Consider the following 16,492-nt stretch of genomic DNA (forward strand, 5'->3'; position numbering starts at 1 on the left):
GCCCCATACTGCAAATCCTGGCGTTAAACGCCAGGCTGCTGCCCATTTCTGGCATTTAATGCTAGCTTCTTGCCCATTCCTGGCGTTAAACGCCAGTCTGGTGCCCTTTTCTGGCGTTAAACGCCCAGAATGGTGCCAAACTGGGCGTTTAACGCCCATTCTGCTACCTTTACTGGCGTTTAAACGCCAGTAACTGTCTCCTCTAGGGTGTTCCATTTTTCATTCTGTTTTTTACTTTGTTTTTGCTTTTTCAATTGTTTTTGTGACTTCACATGATCATCAACCTACAGAAAACATAAAATAGAAAATAGAAAATAGAAAATTATCATAGAATAATAACGATTGGGTTGCCTCCCAACAAGCGCTTCTTTAATGTCAATAGCTTGACAGTGGGCTCTCATGGAGCCTCACAGATGTTCAGAGCAATGTTGGAACCTCCCAACACCAAACTTAGAGTTTGAATGTGGGGGTTCAACACCAAACTTAGAGTTTGGTTGTGGCCTCCCAACACCAAACTTAGAGTTTGACTGTGGGGGCTCTGTTTGACTCTGTATTGAGAGAAGCTCTTCATGCTTTCTCTCCATGGTTACAGAGGGATATCCTTGAGTTTTAAACACAAGGGAGTCTTCATTCACTTGAATGATCAATTCTCCTCTGTCAACATCAATCACAGCTTTTGCTGTGGCTAGGAAGGGTCTGCCAAGGATGATGGATTCATCCATACACTTCCCAGTCTCTAGGACTATGAAATCAGCAGGGATGTAATGGTCTTCAACCTTCACCAAGACATCCTCTACAAGTCCATAAGCCTGTTTCTTTGAATTGTCTGCCATCTCTAGTGAGATTCTTGCATCTTGTACCTCAATGATCCCTAGCTTCTCCATTACAGAGAGAGGCATAAGGTTTATGCTTGACCCTAGGTCACACAGAGCCTTCTCAAAGGTCATGGTGCCTATGGTACAAGGGATTGAGAACTTTCCAGGGTCCTATCTCTTTTGAGGTAATCTCTGCCTAGTCATGTCATCCAGTTCTTTGATGAGCAATGGAGGTTCATTCTCCCAAGTCTCATTACCAAATAACTTGGCATTTAGCTTCATGATTGCTCCAAGGTACTTAGTAACTTACTCTTCAGTGACATCTTCATCCTCTTCAGAGGAAGAATATTCATCAGAGCTCATGAATGGTAGAAGTAGATTTAATGGAATCTCTATGGTCTCAGTTTGAGCCTCAGATTCCCATGGTTCCTCATTAGGGAACTTCATGGAGGTCAGTGGGCGTCCATTGAGGTCTTCCTTAGTGGGAATCACTGCCTCTTCCTCCTCTCCATGTTCGGCCATGTGAGATGTGGTTATGGCCTTGCACTCTCTTTTTGGATTCTCTTCTGTATTGCTTGGGAGAGTGCTAGGAGGGAGTTCAGTAATTTTCTTACTCAGCTGACCCAATTGTGTCTCCAAATTTCTAATAGAGGACCTTGTTTCAGTTATAAAACTTTGAGTGGTTTTGATTAGATCAGAGACAATGGTTGTTAAGTCAGAGTGGCTTTGCTTAGCATTCTCTGTCTGTTGCTGAGAAGATGATGGAAAAGGCTTGCTATTGCTAAACCTGTTTCTTCCACCATTGTTGTTGTTGAAACCTTGTTAAGGTCTCTGTTGATCCTTCCATGAGAGATTTGGGTGATTTCTCCATGAAGGATTATAGGTGTTTCCATAGGATTCTCCCATGTATTTCACCTCTTCCATTGCTGGGTTCTCAGGATCATAAGCTTCTTCTTCAGAGGAAGCTTCCTTAGTACTGCCTGTTGCTGCTTGCATTCTAGACAGACTCTGAGAAATCATATTGACTTGTTGGGTCAATATTTTATTCTGAGCCAATATGGCATTCAGAGTATCAATCTCAAGAACTCCTTTCTTCTGATTTGTCCCATTATTCACAGGATTCCTTTCAGAAGTGTACATGAATTGGTTATTTGCAACAATTTCAATGAGTTCTTGAGCTTCTGCAGGCGTCTTCTTCAGATGAAGAGATCCTCCAGCAGAGCTATCCAATGACATCTTGAATAGTTCAGACAAACCATCATAGAAGATTCCTATGATGCTCCATTCAGAAAGCATGTCAGAAGGACACCTTCTGATCAATTGCTTGTATCTTTCCCAAGCTTCTTAGAGGGACTCACCATCCTTCTGTCTAAAGGTTTGGACTTCCACTCTAAGCTTGCTCAATTTTTGAGGTGGAAAGAACTTTGCCAAGAAGGCATTGACTAGCTTTTCCCAAGAGTTCAGGCTTTTCTTAGGTTGTGAATCCAACCATGTTCTAGCTCTGTCTCTTATAGCAAAAGGAAAAAGCATAAGTCTGTAGACTTCAGGGTCAACCCTATTGGTCTTGACATTATCACAGATTTGCGAGAATTCAGCTAAGAACTGATGAGAATCTTCCAATGAAAGTCCATGAAACTTGCAATTCTGTTGCATTAGAGAAACTAATTGAGGCTTAAGCTCAAAGTTGTTTGCTCCAATGGCAGGGATTGAGATGCTTCTCCCATAGAAATTAGGAGTAGGTGCAGTAAAGTCACCAAGCACCTTCCTTGCATTGTTAGCATTGTTGTTGTTTTCGGCTGCCATGGTTTCTTCTTCTTTGAAGAGTTCTGTTAGGCCCTCTAAAGAGAATTGTTCTTTAGCTTCTCTTAGCTTTCTCTTCAAGGTCCTTTCAGGTTCAGGATCAGCTTGAACAAGTATGCTTTTATCTTTGTTCCTGCTCATATGAAAGAGAAGAGAACAAGAAAGTAGGGAATCCTCTATGTCTTAGTATAGAGATTCCTTGAGGTGTCAGAGGAAAAGAAGAATAGAAGGAGGAGGTGGAGAAGAGAATTCGAATATATAAAGAAGGAGGGAGTTCAAATTGTACCTTGAGGAGGAGTCTTAGTCCCTTAAATAGAAGGATGTGAAAAGAGGGGAAGAATTTTCGAAAATTAATTAAAAGATTTTAAAAAAAAATTTGAAATTTTGATTGAGATTTTCGAAAACTAAGATTAGGAAAGAAATAAAGTGATTTTTGAAAAAGATTTTGAAATTAGAAAAAAATTTGATTGAAAAAATTAATTTTGAAAAAGATGTGATTGAAAAGATATGTTTGAAAAGATATGATTGAAAATCAATTTAGAAAAAGAAAATTTTTAAAATTAAAGTTGATTACTTGACTATCAAGAAATTAAAAGATATGATTTTAAAATTTAAAGTTTGATCCTTTCTTAATAGGCAAGTAACAACTTGAAAATTTTGAAGTAAATCTTTAATTGATGTAAGGATTTTTGGAAATAGCAAAAATAAATATAAAATGGAAAGAAATTGATTTTGAAAGAGATATGATTGAAAAGATATGATTTAAAAAAGATTTGATTTTGAAAAATTATGAAAACTTGAAAAAAATGTGAATTAAAATACAAAATCTTCCCTCTAGTGTCATCCTGGCGTTAAACGCCCAGAATGGTGCCCATTCTGGCGTTTAACGCCCAAATCTCTACCTTTTGGGCGTTAAACACCTAGCCAGGTGCCCTGGCTGGCGTTTAAACGCCAGTTTTCCTTCTTCACTGGGCGTTTTGAACGCCCAGCTTTTTCTGTTTGATTCCTCTGCTGAATGTTCTGAATCTTCAATTCTCTGTATTATTGACTTGAAAAGACACAATTTTGAAAATATTTTTGAATTTTTAATGATGAGAAACAATAAGAATGCAACTAAGATAAAATAAACAATGCATGCAGGACACCAAACTTAAAAATTTTCATATAAAAGACCCTAATAAATTGAGAATGCATATGGGAAACAACAAAACACACAAAACAAGAGAATTTAAAGATCAGAGCACTGAAATCATCAAGAACAACTTGAAGATCAATGAAGAACATGCATGAATTCGAAAAATGCAAGAAGAATAGAAACATGCAATTGACACCAAACTTAAAAATTAATACTAGACTCAAACAAGAAACATAAAATATTTTTGGTTTTATGATAAAAAAAATTTTTTTGTGATTTTCGAAACTTATATGGAAAAGAAAATAAAGAGAATCAAAACTTTTAATGAGAATTCCAGGAATCATGCAATGTTAGTCTAAAGCTTCAGTCTAAAAAGATTAGACATGTTTGGCCAAGCTTCAGCAGGACATTACATTCAATAGCTAAATTGATGGGAATCAATCAGCTTTTGTGATGGTAAGAACATCACCTTGAAACTCTAGAATTCATTCTTATAAATTCTGAAAAGTACCTAATCTAAGCAACAAGATGAACCGTCAGTTGTCCAAACTCGAACAATCCCCGGCAACAGTGCCAAAAACTTGGTGCACGAAATTATGATCATCAACAATGGCGCCAAAGACTTAGTGCTCTCAAACGTGAATCACACTTTGTCACAATTCCGCACAACTAACCAGCAAGTGCACTGGGTCGTCCAAGTAATAAACCTTACGTGAGTAAGGGTCGATCCCACGGAGATTGTCGGCTTGAAGCAAGCTATGGTCATCTTGTAAATCTCAGTCAGGCAGATTCAAATGGTGATGGAGGATTGATAATTAAAAGATGAATAAAACATAAAATAAAGATAGAGATACTTATGTAATTCATTGGTGGATTTCAGATAAGCGTATGAAGATGCTTTGTTCCCCTTGAACCTCTGCTTTCCTATTGCCTTCTTCCAATCATTCATACTCCCTTCCATGGCAAGCTTTATGTTGGGCAGCACCATTGTCAATGGCTACATTCTGTCCTCTCAGTGAAAATGGTCCTGATGCTCTGTCACAACATCGGCTAATCAGCTGTCGGTTCTCGATCATGTCGGAATAGGATCCATTGATCCTTTTGCGTCTGTCACACGCCCCACAATCGCGAGTTTGAAGCTCGTCACAGTCATCCCTTCCCAGATCCTACTCAGAATACCATAGACAAGGTTTAGACTTTTCGGATCTCAGGAATGGCCGCCAATAATTCTAGCCTATACCACGAAGGTTCCAATCTTAGATTAGAAACCCAAGAGATACACACTCAATCGAAGGTAGAACGGAGGTGGTTGTCAGGCACACGTTTATATGTGAGAATGATGATGAGTGTCACTGATCATCACATTCATCAAGTTGAAGAACAAGTGATATCTTAGAGAAGAAGTAGGCGTGAATTGAATAGAAAAACAGTAGTAATTGCATTAATTCATGAAGAATAACAGAGCTCCACACCTTAATCTATAGTGTGTAGAAATTCCACCGTTGAAAATACATAAGAACAAGGTTCAGGCATGGCCGTGAGGCTAGCCCCCAAACGTGAAAAGATCTATGAAAGTATATCAAGTGTGTAAAAGAGATCTCCAAATACAATAGCAAAAGGTCCTATTTATAGAAAACTAGTAGCCTAGGGTTACAGAAATAGGTAATTAATGCAGAAATCTTCTTCCAGGCCCACTTAGTGTGTGCTTGGGCTGAGCATTGAAGCATTTTCGTGTAGAGACTTTTCTTGGAGTTAAACGCCAGCTTTTGTGCCAGTTTGGGCATTTAACTCCAGCTTTTGTGCCAGTTTTGGAGTTAAACGCCAGAATTCTTGAGCTGACTTAGAATGCCTGTTTGGGCCATCAAATCTCGGGCAAAGTATGGACTATTATATATTTCTGGAAAGCCCAGGATGTCTACTTTCCAACTCAATTGAGAGCGCACCAATTGGGCTTCTTTAGCTCCAGAAAATCCACTTTGAGTGCAGGGAGGTCAGAATCCAACAGCATCTGCAGTCCTTTTTCAGCCTCTAAATCAGATTTTGGCTCAGGTCCCTCAATTTCAGCCAGAAAATACCTGAAATCACAAAAAAATACACAAACTCATAGTAAAGTCCAGAAGAGTAATTTTTATTTAAAAACTAATAAAAACATAATAAAAACTAATTAAAATATACTAAAAACATACTAAAAATAATGCCAAAAAGCGTATAAATTATCCGCTCATCAGCTAGCTTCTAATCTCCCTTTATGGTGGCAATCCCTTTTGCTATAGAAAACTTCATGCATAGGTGGGTTGTAGGGACAACAGCTGCAAGTCGGTTCAAGGTTGTCCGTCCTATTAGGGCATTGTATGTCGAGGTGATGTCAACCACAATGTAGTTGATGCTCAATGTCTTTGACTTTGCATCCTTTCCAAAATTGGTGTATAGGGAAATGTATCCAAGAGGTTGGATCAGAGTGTCTCCTAGTTTGAAGAGACTGTCCGGGTATGCCTTTAGATTCTTTTCTTCTAGTCCGAGCTTGTCAAAAGCAAGTTTAAATAGTCTATCTACCGAGCTGCCTTGATCTATTAGTGTTCTTTAGAGGTTTGCAATGACGAGGATCATAGTTATCACCACGGGGTCATCATGGCTAGGTGTTATCCCTTGAGCATCTTCTTTAGTGAACGAGATTGTGGACAAGTCAGGAGATCTGTTATCTTCCTCGACTTAGTACACTTCTTTAAGATGCCTTTTCTATGATGATTTTGATATTCCTCCTCTAGAAAATCTTCCATTAATCATGTGTATGTGGCGGTCGGGGGTTTGAGGTGGATGTTTTGGTCGTCCTCCTTCTTCATCTCTTTTTCTCTTCCTCGGGTCATCCGACCTACCCGCCAAGTACCTATCTAGTCGGCCTTCTCTGGCTAACTTTTCTATGACATTCTTAAAATCATAACAGTCGTTGGTAGAATGCCCATAGAGTTTGTGGTACTGATAGTATTCTGTCTGACTTCCAACCTTTTTGTGTTTAAATGGACGAGGAGGTGGAAGCTTCTCGGTGTGACATATTTTTCTGTAAACATCTACAAGAGAGACCCGGAGAGGAGTGTAATTGTGATATCTTCAAGGCTTCTCTGGGGTGTATTCTTCCTTCTTCTTAGCTTCTTTGTCTTAGTCGTGAGTGGTTCTCTTAGTCGTGAGCTATCCTCCATATTGATATATTTTTTTGTCCATTCTTGTACTTCGTACAACAAAGTCGGGTGTCGCTTGGATATAGATTGAGAAAACGGTCCTTCTTTAAGGGCGTTAACCAATCCCATTGTTACTGCTTCAGTGGGTAAGTTTTGAATCTCCAAGCACGCCTTATTGAATCTCTCCATGTAATCTCGGAGTGTTTTTCTGATCTCTTGCTTAACTCCCAGCAAACTCGGGGCATGTTTTACCTTATCCTTCTGAATCAAGAATCTTGTCAGAAATTTCTCTGCTAGGTCCTCAAAACAAGTCATCGACATGGGGGTAAAGTTGTCGAACCACTTCATCGCAACTTTAGTCAAAGTTGTTGGGAATGCTTTGCAATGGGTAGCATCAAAGACATCGGACAGATTTATCCAACTTTTGAAGTTGTTGAGATGGTGCATCGGGTTGGTTGTTCCGTCATAGAGATCCATGTCAGGAGTTTTGAAATTTCTTGGAACTTTAGCCTGCATGATCTCTTCCAGGAACAAATCCTCACCTCCTAGAGGACTTTTCTCCCGATATGCTCGAGTGCTCCGTTTTCAAAGATCGGCTTCCAATTTTAAGAGCTTTTCTTCTAGCTTCCTTCACCATCGTACCTATCTTAGCAGTTTCCGTTCTGCTTCCCGTTGACGTTTAGCTTCCTGTTCGAGCTGCTCCAGTCATCCATCATGGCCGTGGACCAAACCTAGTATCTCTGTGGAATGTGGTGGTGCTTCCTCTTTCAGTGGATGTATCTCTGATTGAATCCACCTCAACCGGGGGTTTTCGGACGTTCCTTCTCTGTGAGGAATGTGCATCCTCTCGCGTGGTGGGGGTATTGAAAGTGCGAAGTCGTCTCGTTGAGGTTCGGGTTCTGATTGCGATGCCGTATGGCCGTCTTCATACAGATTATCTGCCATTGTCGATGGTCAAGCTGCAGGTCCCCGGCAAAGGCGCCAATATTCCGAGGGTTACCTAAAACATTAATTTTGGATTTGAACGCAAGGTCCAGACTCCTTCTGAGGCAGCGTCCGACTTGTTCTTACACCGAGGTGCAGCCGTCCGAGTTCCTCGTGAGGAGGTGGTGAGTGGTACCTGCAAAAAACTCCGATACTTAAGTCAGCAAGGGATTTAAGCAAATTTTAGTAGGTTAGAATGTGTATATACCTGAGGAATGTCAGTATATTTACAGTAGAGTTGTTAACGACCTTTGTTGGAGTAGTTTCACTTTTATTGATGGATAATCGTTCCCTTTATCTTAGGAATTTGTTAGAATATATCTTTCGGAAAAGATAGAGATAGTTGGAGTGATTCGCTGAGACAATTACTTGCTTAAACAAGTAGAGCTGGACTTCTTTTATTGTTCTCAATCTCTTTAAAGAGATAGGATATGCAGTACAGGCCGCCTTTTGGATGGACTTTTATCTTTATTGAGTCCGGCCTTTATGAGTTTGGGCAAAATATGAATAATATATGTATTTAAATTTTAAATTTTAAATGATGTGAATTAAACGAAAAATGAAATACAAACCAAATTGTATAGAAATATGATCGGCGAATTTATTAGTTTCTATAAAGTTAGTCGATTTATTTCAAAAAATTTTACAAACTACTTTTGTTTTATTTGTAATTTTGTATAATATTTACTATGTTGTCGGGACAATGAAGCACACACATCCCAATTCATTCATTTAATCAATAGGAGTGATTGATACAGAGGTCGTTGGTGGCCATTAATGAGACGCACACAAAAATTCAACCAAAATTTGCTAGCAAATTTAAATTCACCTTACATACCATAAGATAAGAACTACCCAGCTACTATTACTACTTGTCACCGCTCATCACTGCACTCTCTATCATGCTTTTCTGATGTTGCACTAAATCACCTTCAAAAACCGTTGGTGTGTGCACATGTTCATTTATTAAGGCCTCAGCTATTTCAATTCTTTAAGGAGAAATTTCTCCCGTTTTATACTTTTATCAACCACACTTTTATTTATTTGAAAATTGATGTGCAGTATTTAAATACGTTTATCTATTTATGTATCAAACCATAAATCAACAACAGCAAACTCTCTCCTACCATGTGTTAGTAGGCCTATTAACGTAATCTGAAACCGAATCAAAAATAAAACTCTGCATGATTATGGAAATGAGTTTAATTTTGATGCAGACACTGTAAAGTGTTTGCGTGTTTTTTGATGATCATTCATGCGAATAATATAAAAAGTAGCTATTTTTATCCATGTGACATTATCTAATTAGATAGAGTTATTCTCCATATACAAGCGTTTTTCCATACAAGTCATACAAATTATTTATATTCACGCGTTTTTCACGTTTTTTTTTGTGCCTCTTTTTCTTCTTCTTCTTCTTTCTCCGTGCCTCCTCTTCTTCTTCTTCTTCTTCTTCTTCTTCTTCTTCTTCTTCTTCTTCTTCTTCGTCTTCTTCGTGTCTTTTCTTCTTCTTTTTCGTAATTTTTCTCTCTCGTTATCGTCGTCATCAACACCACCTCTTCCTTCTTCTTCTCTTTCTCCTTCTTTTTTCATTGAAATTTCTTCTCTTCTTTTCGTTTTCTCTTTCTCCTTCTTCATCAGTTATCTCGTTTGTTGAAAATAATAAATAATTCAGGTTCAAATTGTCAATTGAACAAGAACGAAATTGATTATTGTATTGAATCCAAGGCTAAGGTGTGGTTCAATTTAGAAGAAAAAATATAGCATTAGAGGAAAGATTTTTCTGCAGCAAATTTGGGTGTAGTACAAAGATATTTGGGTGTAATACGAAGATATTTTGGTGTATTTTAAGAATTTTTGGGTGTATTTTTATTCTGATAAGTTCTGCATAGTTCAAAACGATTCCTCTTCCTCTTTCTCATCTTCTACTGTTTCTTCTTTTTTTATCATCATCACCATCTTCTTCTTCTTTTTTTTCTTATTCATCTCTTTTTTTATATTACTTTCTCAAGTTTCTTTTTGTTTTACTCTCTTAACAAGAATAAAAACAAAAAAAAATCAAACAAAGAAGAAGAAGAAACACATAATGCTGCAAAATTAGTTGAAAGAGGATGAACTTACATTCATTTAACTAAAAGAAAGAAAGAAATAAGGAAAAAAAGAAGAAGAAAAAAATGCAACATTAGAGAAAATATTTTTCTGTATTTTCAGCAAATTTGGGTGTAGCACGAAGATATTTTGGTGTAATACGAAGATATTTGGATGTATTTTAAGAATTTTTGGCGTATTTTTTTCCTAATAAGTTATGCATAATTCAAAACTCTTCCTCTTCCTCTTTCTCATTTTCTACTGTTTCTTCTTTTTTTATCATTATCACAATTTTTTCTTCTTTTTTTTCTTATTCATCTTTTCTTTTTTATTTTACCTTCTCAAGTTCCTTCTTATTTTACTTTCTTAATAAGAATAAAAACAAAAAAATCAAACAAAGAAGAAGAAGAAACACATAATGCTGCAAAATTACTTGAAAGAGGATGAACTTACATTCATTTAACTAAAAGAAAGAAAGAAATAAGGAAAAAAAAGAAGAAAAAAATGCAGCATTAGAGAAAATATTTTTCTATATTTGCAGCAAATTTGGATGTAACACGAAAATATTTGGATGTAATACGAAGATATTTGGGTGTATTTTAAGAATTTTTGGGTGTATTTTTATTCTTATCTCTTCCTCCTCTTCATCTTCTATTGCATCTTCATCTTCTACTGCTTCTTCTTCCTCGTCTTCTTATTTCGTTTTCTTATAATTTTTCTTGGGAGAAAAAATCAAATAAAAAAGAAAACATAATATTGCAAAATCAATAGAATGACAGAGGAGGAGGAAAAAAATGCAGCAACAACAATGGTAATAAAAAAACAACGATAAAGATGAAATACGGGAAGAAAAATGAGGAGAAACGCAAAGCAAAAGGAGAATGCAGTGAGTGAATGCAATTTTTGTTAGATTTGGCTCAACTTGTAAGACTTATAAGTCAAAAAAACTTGTATGTATAACATAACTCAATTAAATATACATGTAAAATTATTTGATAGCGTATCAAAATTAAATTCTATAGAAATTTTAAATTTCTATCTAATATTTCAATTTTCATCATGTCTGAAATCTGAATATTGTAAAACAATTTTCATGCTATATTATTTTAATTTTTCTTATTGAATTTCACAAACCTAAGTGTATAGCCCTAATAAGTAACCTCTGCTATATATATATAAATAAGTCCTCTTTAATTTTCGCCTAGTCTTTTAATTTTCTTCAGTATGGGCAGCTACTAGATGCAGGAGTAGTATATTTAACTATATTTAGCTAATACTCAGAGAGAGAGAGAGAAAAAAAAAAAAAACACAATTATGATTTGTAAATGTATGTACAAATTATTCTGATTTCATGTGTATGTATATAGTATAATAGTATATTAATACATATGTATACATATCTCAAAGTCACGTGTATAAATAGATAAGCTTCTAAACACAACATCAAAAATCAAGTTTCCAATTACTCACTGAAAGCAAAACAAAATAGTTGAGCCATTTGAAAATGGCTTCTTCTAGATCTTTTTCTTCTTTGCCAATTTTCGTCGTTCTAACAATAACCACCATATGCATGATTTCAAGTACTTCTGCCACAACAACAAGACTCTTCAAGAAGATCTATGCATTTGGGGACTCATTCACGGACACCGGCAACACCAAGAATGCCAATGGCCCAAGCGGATTCGGCCACGTGTCGAACGCGCCGTACGGCAGCACCTTCTTCAACCATTCCACAAACAGATACAGCGATGGAAGACTTGTCATAGATTTTGTAACTGAATCACTCTCAATGCCGTATTTGCCGCCTTACAAGCACTTGAAGAAGGGTAAAAATGACACTTTTGGTGTTAACTTTGCTGTTGCTGGTTCCACAGCAATAAACCATGCATTCTTTGTGAGGAACAATCTTTCTCTTGATGTTACCCCTCAATCTATACAATCACAGCTTATTTGGTTTAACAGGTACTCTTATAGAGGTGCAATCTTATAAAAATTACTAGATTCTCTAGTGTTACAAAAAAAATATATAATTTTATAATGGAAGAGAGTATACAAATGATTCTTTAATTTTTATGTATTTTTTTATCTTTGTATTTCTGTCATCAAGTGCATTCAAAGTGTAATGTACATCGTATAACTTGATAATTACATAACCAAGTGTCTATTATTGTGTCAAATTTTTGTCGAATTAATTTTTTTATAACAAATTTTAAATATTTAAAATTTATTAATTTTTATACTTTTAAATTAGATATTAACTATTTTTTTTTTGGCAATTGTACACTATAATTTTATATCATAGCAAATATCTAATTATATTAGTGATATTTTTTATGGTTTAACGGTTACTCCTAACCTCTATTTCTGTCTAACAAATCTAAATCAATCCAAATTAGATCGTTCATGCAATTTAGTTCAAACAAAAAATCAATTAAAATCGTATTAATTTTGAATTTGATTGATTCTATTTCTTGCAAAATGTATGGAAATAGATCAAATTTCGAATATACTTTTTAAAACTAATCTAATCCAATCCAAATCACATAATGTGCTATAATATTATTTTATTATATTTATAATTTTATTTATAATATATTCAATTTGTTATACATTTTTATATTATTCATGTATTATTTTATTTAATAAATATGTTAGGTTCAAAATGAAATTTATTTATTTTTTTATTTTAATTAATCTATAATTATATTTTTATTATTATGTTATTTTTGGTTTTTCAAAATATTGTTGAGACTTATTAAATTATTGTTAGTTATTTATAATTTGATTAAAATTTATTATGTAAATTTAATTTTTTTAATTTATAAAATCATAAATTCAATTCAATCTTTTTGAAATTAGATCAGATTTTTTTTCAAATCGTACCACAAATAAAATTAATATTTAGTTCGAATAAATTTTTGACTCAACTTGTTCAAAGTGCACTGTCGAACACCCATAGAAAATAGTATGCAAACTAAATCTCATTGTACCTTTACTCATTGGTTTCTGTTCTTATACGGTTGGTAACAGATACCTTAATGAGAGCCAAGGATGTGAAGGAGTAGAATCAGGGTGCACTGATTTCAATGAGACACTATTTTGGTTTGGTGAGATTGGAGTGAATGACTATGCTTACACTCTTGGATCCAATATTCCTGATGATACCATAAGGAAGCTAGCAATCAGTAGTACCACTGGAGTTTTGCAGGTAAAATACTTAAATAGCAACCCTCTTGACCTCCTTTTTTGTACCCACTTATCATTTGATGGTTTAGGTTATTGAATTAGTACACTGCAACCACAGTTGTAGTTGCAGGATAATAATTTGAAGGGTCATGCTAATAATTAGGACATTAATTAAAGATATTATAAATAAAAAATCTTCATATAACTTTTTTAAAAGCTTATAATATGCTGAATATATTAATATTCAAAATAGTTCAGTAATATTAATATTTTTAAGACACTTGTCAGTTACAACAACAATTATTATATGAATATGATTATCCGTGTCTTTAAAATTGAAAAATATTATAATAAACTTTTAAAGATGTTAGGTGGACAAGAATAACTAATTAAAAATTAATCACAAAATTAGTTATTCTTATAAAATATATATTAAAATATAAAATACACATTAAAAATGATTTAAACAATGCATATTTTTATACATAAATACAAAATAATTAGTTGACGAAGGTTGATTTTTTTGTACACAGTATACACATAGCATTATTTATAAACTTGATATTGTATTGCAGTCAATAGCTTATGGCAGTTCTTTCTTTTGTTTGATTTAGAATTTTGCTATTCTAAAGAATTTGTTACAAATTACATGGTTTTATACCAACTTTTATAACCCAAAAGCATGCTTTTTTGGGTAAAATATAGTTACTAAGCAGATCCATCAACAAGTTTAAAACAATGTGTGTGTGCAGAGTCTGCTTGAGAAGGGTGCCAAGTACATTGTTGTGCAGGGTCTGCCACTCACTGGTTGCTTGCCACTGGCAATGTACCTCGCTTCGCCGGACAACAGGGACGACATAGGATGTGTCAAAAGCGCTAACAACCAGAGCTACAACCACAACCTTGTGCTGCAAGAAAAGATTCAAGAGTTGAGAAAACAGTACCCTGAATCCATCATAGTTTATGCCGATTACTGGAACGCGTACCGCGCCGTAATGAAGAACCCAAGCAAGTATGGTTTCACAGAAGTTTTCAAAGTGTGTTGTGGATATGGAGAACCACCTTACAACTTCAGTGTTTATGCCACGTGTGGAACACCAAATGCCACTGCATGCATTAGCCCTTCACATTACATTAATTGGGATGGTGTTCATTTAACTGAGGCAATGTATAAGGTTGTTTCTGAAATGTTTCTCCAGGGGAATTTAACACAACCTCCATTCAATTTTTTGTTGGAAAAAAAAGAGAAGCAGGGGTGAGGGTGATCAATGGTTCATCATCATCCAAGAATGCTGTTTGGTATTCCTTATTAGTCCTATTGGCTTTGCAGTGTTTGCTAACGTAACTATAAATTGAGAGAATCTATTCATATCTTGTATAATATTTTTCCTGCTTCAAATACTTATGTCCGTAGCAGGATTATTGGATATCAAATTTTCCCAGGGAAATTAGTATATACTTTTACAAATAAATATATATTTGTGTAATATTATCTAGCTAGCATAATTCTACAATGAAAATTACGGACCCTTCAAAAGGACACAAGAACCTATCAAATTTTTGAAGACTTTTAAAGAATAAAAATTTATAAAGAACTTAGATATTTGATCTGAAATTTTTTTAGGTTGTATTTAATTTTAAGAACACAAGACACAAGTGAGAAAATATAAAAATTAGTTATTTTGTATTTTATTTAATGATAAACTAAATATAAAAAATAATAAAAGATGAAAGTTTAATTTATTTTTACTGAAGATAGGGAGATTTGAACCCACAACTTTTTAGGTGAGTATAGAAAGATTATGTCATTTGAACTATAACTTATTAACGAGCTTAAATATCAATTTAGGTGTTTATTTTTTTTTAAGTATTATCAAAATTTCATATCATTGTAATAACCACCATGGAACTAACTTCAAAATTTATGGTATATCTCTTGAAACCAAAGAAAGAAATTAAGGTTGCATTTGATTCTGAAAATAGATTAAGACAAGAATAAGATATAAATGATAGAGATACAAAAATTAGTGTTATTGTATTTTGTTTAGCAATAAATTAGAATAAATTATAAAAATTTAATTTATTTTCATTCTTTTTTCATTCAAAAATTTGAAAAAAAAGATATAATAATAAAATATAATTATAAAAAATTAATAAAAATAATAAAAAAATAAAAAATAAATTGTGTCTTTTTATTAATGTTTATATATCTTTTTTAATAGAATAAAAATAAAATATACTAATTTAATATTTTTATTCATATCTCATCTATTAAATACAATTTTATGTTTCTGTATTTTTGACTCAATATCCCATATTTTAAACCAAACACAGTCTAGAATAATATAATTATACAAGTAGGAAAAGTATAGGTAAACAATAAAAATATTAAATAATGTGAACAATAGATATATTAAATGTTTATTTTATTAGATGTGTGAATGGTTATTTTAATATTAAGATTTAGATAAATAATTTAAAAATACAGTATATTTTTATTTAATTAGTAATGGTTCATATTAGCTAGAGCATAACTGATACAAGTATTCTATTTATATGAAATCCGTTGCATTAATTAGCACATGTGTGCTTTTGTACAAATAAACAATGAAACAATACGCGCGTCTCCTTCCTTCTCTTCACCTACCGCTAGATATGGAAGTATAGAAACTAGTGGTAGTAATTTACAGATGAAAAATAATTGGAGAATATTTAATGCTCGCCTAAATCGGTGATTGAACAAAAGGTGGTCACAGTTTGTCATCATGTGTCAAGGCATGGGCCTAATAAATAAATGGGAAGTTTGCTATTGTTATTTGTTAATAGTTCAAATACCGTACTTAGAATACTGCTACAACTGCTTGTATCTGATAAAACTTGAGGAATTTGCAGACATTGCCTTCTTTTTGTTTAACAATCAGAAACAATAGGTAATAATAATAGATGAAGCATCACGATATTCACAACCACCAATCCTACGAAATGGCAGAGTGTAGGTAATAATATATTGCGAAAACATACATAAATGATAAATGAGATGTTCGGTTGAAAGAGAAAAGTAGGGGAAAGAAAACTATATATGTACATACATTCAACTCATTTATAACATTCTTTTAGGCAATTAGTTCGGTAAATTAAAGAGTAAATTGTGATATGTTATTGCATAATAAGCTTAGTTAGTTGTATACACATTTAACACATAAAATAGATTTGTTTATATTTTCTATTTCAATTTAGAATATTATTATATTTGAATTGAATTTTGGATGATTAACATATTGAATCATTTTTATTCTTATAAGACTATAAAA

General features: G+C 33.9%; 2 protein-coding genes and 1 non-coding gene across 3 annotated transcripts; 2 read left to right on the top strand and 1 right to left on the bottom strand.

The window, feature by feature from the left end:
* The first annotated feature begins 2,105 nt into the window (after window positions 1–2,105).
* On the top strand, window positions 2,106–2,213 carry LOC148576906 (small nucleolar RNA R71). Its single transcript, XR_015903871.1, has one exon. It is a non-coding gene; the product is annotated as a small nucleolar RNA R71 (small nucleolar RNA).
* A 4,602-nt stretch (window positions 2,214–6,815) lies between these two features.
* On the bottom strand, window positions 6,816–7,439 carry LOC148576907 (uncharacterized). The gene has a single exon (XM_088502809.1). It carries the CDS (start codon window positions 7,437–7,439, stop codon window positions 6,816–6,818), a length of 624 nt encoding a protein of 207 aa, XP_088358935.1.
* A 3,935-nt stretch (window positions 7,440–11,374) lies between these two features.
* Window positions 11,375–14,653, top strand: LOC107631331 (GDSL-like Lipase/Acylhydrolase superfamily protein). The gene is made up of 3 exons (XM_016334745.3): window positions 11,375–11,957; window positions 13,026–13,203; window positions 13,934–14,653. The coding sequence occupies exons 1-3, from the start codon at window positions 11,500–11,502 to the stop codon at window positions 14,438–14,440; spliced, it is 1,143 nt and encodes a 380-aa protein (XP_016190231.1). The 5' UTR covers window positions 11,375–11,499; the 3' UTR covers window positions 14,441–14,653.
* Window positions 14,654–16,492: the final 1,839 nt, after the last annotated feature.

The sequence above is a fragment of the Arachis ipaensis genome, chromosome B1 (genome assembly GCF_059453495.1).
Source record: "Arachis ipaensis isolate K30076 ecotype BB chromosome B1, ASM5945349v1, whole genome shotgun sequence".
In the NCBI taxonomy this organism is placed as follows: Eukaryota; Viridiplantae; Streptophyta; class Magnoliopsida; order Fabales; family Fabaceae; genus Arachis; species Arachis ipaensis.